Genomic DNA, 6,000 nt, shown 5'->3' with positions numbered 1-6,000 from the left:
AGGGTATGCTTTACTGTTCAGAGTTAAGCATGTCTTGGAATAGGAGGCATTTCCTCCCAGGTTCTAGTGCAGGAAGAGTTCTTACACCCCCAAGTTAATAGGCAGGACCTACCTAAAGAAAACCAGGGAAAACCACATGGCTGCAGCCTTTTCTACGCTGCCTTCTGCACCAGCACTCTGTATGTGCCTGGACTTATAGCAGGGCTGTGTGACAGCAGCACACTACTTGCTGTGGGGAAAAGTAAGAGTGGTTTATCACATGCTTTGTCACAGCTAGCACTGGATTTAGCATTCACCCACTCTTGCTCATAACCTCATGTGGATATTTAAGCAAAAGGAATTGCAGTGATATTTCCTCGACCTGCAGTCCTGTACTGGACTTAAGGCAACTTGAGCAAACTTGGTACCCCTCAAGTATCTTACAATCTCTGTTCTTACTGCTGCTCTGAATTGCAGAGAACATACTGCAACACACGCTCATTTTTGAACGTGTCTGTAGCATCGCGTCTGATCACGAACAACAGCCATGAGCAAACAGCTGGGTAGCAGGAAGGAAACTTATCTTTGCAGCTGTTTACATCTTCCTGCATGCATCACTAAACCCTGCAATTTATCCACTCCCTTCATCACACAGAAAATTGAATTTTGTCCTTCACCCATGGGTTTGTGGAGTTTTTCCCTTCCCTTTCAGACTCCAGACACTTGAGGGCCCTGAAAATGAAATGTGTAACTGTTCTCTCATCTCACTTAATCATGCTGTAAATTCCAGTGAGCTGAGAGCCTATACGTGAGTCAGCTCGAGGGAAAATGATAAATGTATTGCCGAAGTTGCCTTACTTCACCAGACTGTTGTAAATACTGTGCTTTCACTCAACTTCACTAACATGATAAATTTATAAATGACATTTTAGTGGTCCCACTCTACTTACGCAAGCCAGTAGGTGACTACTTTGGCTCTTTGTTTGAAATGTCTTCATCCACTACTTCTCATGACGATGGGCATTTCTGTTTGATGTAGTTCTGTTCCAGCCCTGGGTGATTTCACCTGAGGCTCTGGAGGGATACAACATTCCTGTTATCACCATGTGCTATCACTTAAGTTTGGGGTGGCATGAGTTGGATATTTGCTCATGTTTGTGCTTGACTAGAGGAAAATAGAGTTGCTGTCAAGTGGTATTAAAACTTGGTTATTCAATTACATGTTTCAGTTGCTAAATGGACAGGAATTTATATTGTCTAGCTGGTTAAGAGTTTAGTGCTACTTATTTAGGTGGCGGAAGCCTTTCTACGAGTTTGAAGCTGAAATAAATCTTTCTCTTCTAATACAATTTGCTTCAAAGGAAATTTCAATAGCTTTCCTTTGCTGAATTTTGTCTTCTCAGGTGGCCTGTGCTGCACCTTTGTGTCCAAGTATAGACACAACTCCTACATGCCTGATTTTGTAAATCTTTAAACCCCCAGCTCTCATGATTTCTTCATATAATGACTAAATGCCCTGCAAACTTGATATAGTGTCCACCACAGCACTTTGTTCATAGGTTTTCCACAGTGACAATTCCTGGCACTTCACAGGGTTTCAAGCTTCTAGCACTGATCTGAACCACATAAATCTCTTAGGACAGCAACACTTAAAACTGGGGGGGAGACGGAAATCTTCAACTTGTGCATTTTTCTGCCACTGTCTTAGAATAGTGTCTATAGGGTATTTACCTTCTGCCACGGCATTCTTAATCAAAAGTCACCGGAAATACATGAACACACCTTCCATGGTAAGGCAGAATGAATTTCCTGCTAACAGATATGATGTGTTAAGGGGCAGGCGTGGAGCTACAGCGAAATACAGTAGTTTTTGGCTTCAGGCACAGGCTGCTCAGAGCTGTGGCTGCCCCATCCCTGGCAGTGTTCAACGCCAGTCTGGGCAGGGTTTGGAGCAACCTGCTCTGGTGGAAGGTGTCCCTGCCCGTGGCAGGGGGTTGGAGCCGGAGGAGCTGTAAGGTTCCTTCCAGCCCGACCCATTCTATGAGTTAAGCGCACACCGCTTAACTGCTGCTAACTATACGGACCTCTTCCCAGGCCCTTACCAGCGGCCCAGATGCCGCGCCCGCACACGCCAGCCAGCGATGCCCGCTGTGGAACGACCAGGCTTCGCTTCGCTTCTCTCCTCACTGCCGTAACCGCCCCGCTCCCCTCAGCCACGCCATACCAACCGCCGCCGGAAACGCCGCTTTGCGCACGCGCCGGAAACACCACCTCCCTCCACCCCGAGCGGGGCGAGCGCGGCGCGCTGTCCGCGAGAGTTGTGCTCTCGCGAGAGCCGTAAATCCCGCGAGAGCTTTCGGTGGACGGGGACGAGTAGGGGGGGGAGAGAGGGAGCGAGATCTCGCGAGAGGGCCTGGCTGCGGGCATGCGGCTGAGGGCGGCAGCGCCGCGCGCCATTGGCGGGATGTGGCCCCCCCGCGCCGCACCGCTCCGCCGCGGGCCCTGCGCATGCTCCGCGCGCCGCCGGGCCGTGTCTCCAGTGCGTGTGTATGCGTGTGTCACCCGCGCGCCAACGCTCCCGGCCCGCCGGCCACCTCGGGACCGGGCAGGTGGGACCCGCCGTGCAGGGTAAGCGGGCTCGGAGCCAGCGCAGGGCCGGGCGCCGCTACGGACAGCCCGCCCGGAGGCGGCCCGGCGCGGCCTGACCCCGCCGCCCGGCCGGGGAGTGGGTGAGGGAGGGGAAGGAGGCGGAGGCGGCCGCCCGGCGTCCGGACTCCCGCGCAGCGCCGCCCGGCGCCGGACGAGGTAGCCGCGGCCCGCGATGAAGTGAGGAGGCCGCCGCCAGCAGACACTTCCGCGTTGCGGGAGGCCGCACGGGTCTAGCGGGAGGGTCCCGCCGCTCCGCAGCCGCGCCGGCCAGCGCCTGCCCCCAGCCCCGGCACAGGCCCGTGCGCGAACTGAGGGACCCTGCATGTGGTGGCGCGGCTCCATGTGAGGCGGCGCGGCGGGGCAGGCTGCGAGGCGGGCCGGGCGCCGGCGGCCGGCCGGAGAGCGAGGGAACGAGTGAGGCCCCGGTGCCGGCCGGCGGGTGTCCCCGGGTGTCTGCGCGGCGCCGGGTCTCCATGGCGCCGGCAGCGCTCTGAGGGAGGCGGCGGTGGTGGATTCCCTAGGCCGCGTCCTCGTCCTCGGCTGTGAGTGAGCTCGATGCCGAGCACCTCGGACGCGGCGGCCGGCGGGAGCGGGGGAAGCCGGGGCTGGGGGAGCGGCGGCGGCAGCAGCTCGGCAGTGGAGGCGGCAGTCGACAAGAAGCGGCTGCATCACCGGAGACGGAAGCGCTTCGTGGCCCAGCCGCAGCCTCCCCCCCCGCCGCCGGCCCCTCACCCGCTGCTTTTCCCGCTGCTGCAGCCGCCCCTCCTGCAGCCCCCGCTCCTGCAGCCGCCGCTGCCGCCGCAGTCCCTGCTCTTCCTGGCGGCCACCGGCGCCTCCTCCTGCTGCGGGGACGGGGGGGAGCGGAAGCGACCGCGGGGCAAGCGGCGCTCGGGCTCCCGGCACAAGCGGCGGAGGGGCCGCGGAGGTGGTGGCGGCGGCGGCGGCGGCGGTGGCGCCGGTACCCAGGAGGCAGACAAGCGGCGCGGTAGCGGGGGGCTGAGCACGCTGGTGGAGGAGTACGACGACGTGAGCTCCCAGTCCGAAGGGCTGGTGGGTGGCGGCGCGACCGGCGGCGGCGCGGGCAGCGGCGGGGGAAGCCCGGCCTCGTCCACGGGCGGTGGCGGCGGGACTCAGCGGCAGAGGCCCGAGGCAGAGCGGAGCAGCCGGTCTCGCCGGGAGCACCGCAGCAGCAGCGGCCGCTCCAAGGAGCGGCACCGGGAGCACCGCCGGCGGGGGGAGGAGAAGGCGCAGCAGGAGGGGGCGTCGGCGGGCCGTGGGTTGACTGAGCCCTCCTCGTCCTCCTCCAAGTCCCGCAGCCGCCACAATCACACCGGGGGCCAGGACCGGGAGGGACTCAAGAGCAGTAGCGGCGGCGGCAGCGACGGCCGCAGGAAGGGCTCCCTCTCTTCGCCCGGCAGCAGCAGGAAGGAGCGAGAGAGCAAAGCGCACCGGAGCCGGACTAAAGCGGCCAAGGAGCCGCCCTCGGCTTACAAGGACCCACCGAAGGCTTACCGAGATGACAAGCCTGAGCCCAGGGCCTACCGGCGGCAGCGCTCGTCCCCCAGCCCCGGGCGGGATGACAGCCCCCCTTTGCACCGCTCCTCTCAGAGTCAGCGCAGCCGCAAGTCGCTCAGCCCGCTGGGCTGCCGCTCGCCTCTAAGCCCCTACAGCCGCCGCCGCTCCCCCAGCTACAGCCGGCACAGCTCCTACGAACGCGGTGGGGATGTGTCTCCAAGCCCCTACAGCAGTTGGCGTCGGTCGCGGAGCCCCTACAGCCCCGTTATCCGGTGAGTCCGGGCCTGGCGGTGGGGAGGGAGGGAAGGACCGGGATGGGGGTTGGTGGAGGAGGGGAGTCGTGGCTGGGGTTGGGCTGGAGGGCAGGCTGGAGAGGCTTGTGTCTAGCAACAAAAGCCTTTCCTCTTGCTGCCATGAAAGCTGGGGTGGGGGGAAGTGGGGGGAGGACATGTACAAAGATCTTCCTGTCCTGTCTCCGCAAGGAAGGGAGATGTGGGTGCCTGTAGTAGTTCTACGGTTAGTTTCTCTCCATGGGAGACCACCTAAAAGGAAAAAGGCTTTTTAAATACTGAAGAGCATGAGGGCATTTTTAGCTGAGGGTGATTGAATGAAGATGGTTCTCAGAGGTCAGGTTTCCTGAAGGACCAATTTAGATTTTAAGTCTTTGCTTACGGGGTATGGAGATTCATAGATACATTTTCATGCATCTTGCTTCCCAGTATAAAAGGAAGCATGTTAAATATATTTGTGTTTGTTTTAATTCCCACTAATCTAAAGAGCAAACAACCTGCTAGGCAATTTGCCTCACAAGTGTTTCGTGCTTTCCTTAGAGGTCTATAGGAAGAGTTGGTTTTTCTGTTTTGCTAGGAAAAAGAATCAGTGTCAAGTTTTGTTAAACTGCCTCCTGCACTTTACACAATCTGTGAAAACATATGTCAGCTCTTTTCCCAGTAAGGTTATGTACATGTATATACTTGAGGTGTGCTTGCAAATCATTGTCTTACTTGTAGTGGGAACTTAAAAGTCACAGCAATGCTGACCTTTATGTCTTAAATGGAGAGGAAACAAGGGCTGTCTCTCTAGTCAGATACAAACAGTGTTGTGGAATTAAAGCTTTTCTAAACATTCGAACTTGCAGCAAAACTACTGGAAATTTAAAGCATTTGGTTAATACGTATCTATAACTGAAAATTTGTATTTCCCGTGTTGGAGTCTTATTGTTGCCTCATTGTTTATAGCCTTTCTCAAATTCACATCTGGACTTCAGTTTCAAATCTGTCAAGGTGAATTGCTTGACAAGTGTGTTGTTACCCAAGGCATTACCTGGTGTGTTGTCTGAGAGCTGTTCTCTGATGTTAATAACAAGCACTTTGCTTTGGTTACTATTTGGGGTGTCCCACAGTGTATATGGTGAGGATTCTGAAGCCGTTCTTGTGTTTCACTGGCTGTTGGTAATCTACTGTCCTGGTGTGCATTGATTGCTGTTTTAAAAGAGCAAAGTAACAAAACTGTGGCCTGCTTTGTTCACAGGGATAAAACAAAGGTGCCTTTGGAAAAGTAGTGATTGTTTTAAGGTATGCCTGTATGGAATAATTTTGTAAACAATAGAGTGTTTCAAGCAGAAAACACTGTGAGTGCACTGAAAAACAGCATGTTGTCAACTGCTCAAAGTGGTTAAGGATACCCTTTAAAAATTACTTCAATAATAGAATAGTCGGACTATTATGTGCATGATATGACTTAAACGCTCTGGGAATCAGATTGTTTTTTTGTAGATAGTTATATCCTGGAATAAGAAAATTAATAATGCCGAGCAAAATTATGTAAGCTTGGTTTGCACTTACAAGTAGCGGTATT

At 55.6% G+C, this 6,000-nt stretch overlaps 1 protein-coding gene across 6 annotated transcripts in view; it reads left to right on the top strand.

Moving 5' to 3' along the window:
- The first annotated feature begins 3,173 nt into the window (after window positions 1-3,173).
- The window catches only part of CDK13 (cyclin dependent kinase 13), a 48,937-nt gene continuing 46,110 nt past the window's right edge, over window positions 3,174-6,000 (top strand). For all 6 annotated transcript variants that reach the window (XM_062625426.1, XM_062625425.1, XM_062625422.1 and 3 more), the window contains exon 1: window positions 3,174-4,415. In XM_062625426.1, coding sequence (XP_062481410.1) covers window positions 3,184-4,415 — 1,232 coding nt within the window. In that variant the 5' untranslated portion in view covers window positions 3,174-3,183. The remainder of the gene's footprint in view (window positions 4,416-6,000) is intronic.

This window comes from Pezoporus occidentalis, unplaced genomic scaffold, assembly GCF_034315485.1.
Source record: "Pezoporus occidentalis ecotype Australia unplaced genomic scaffold, CSIRO_AGI_Poc_V1 ctg28, whole genome shotgun sequence".
Taxonomy (NCBI): Eukaryota; Metazoa; Chordata; class Aves; order Psittaciformes; family Psittacidae; genus Pezoporus; species Pezoporus occidentalis.
Note: the sequence above shows the minus strand (reverse complement) of the source record. Positions and strands in the feature narration are given on the sequence as shown.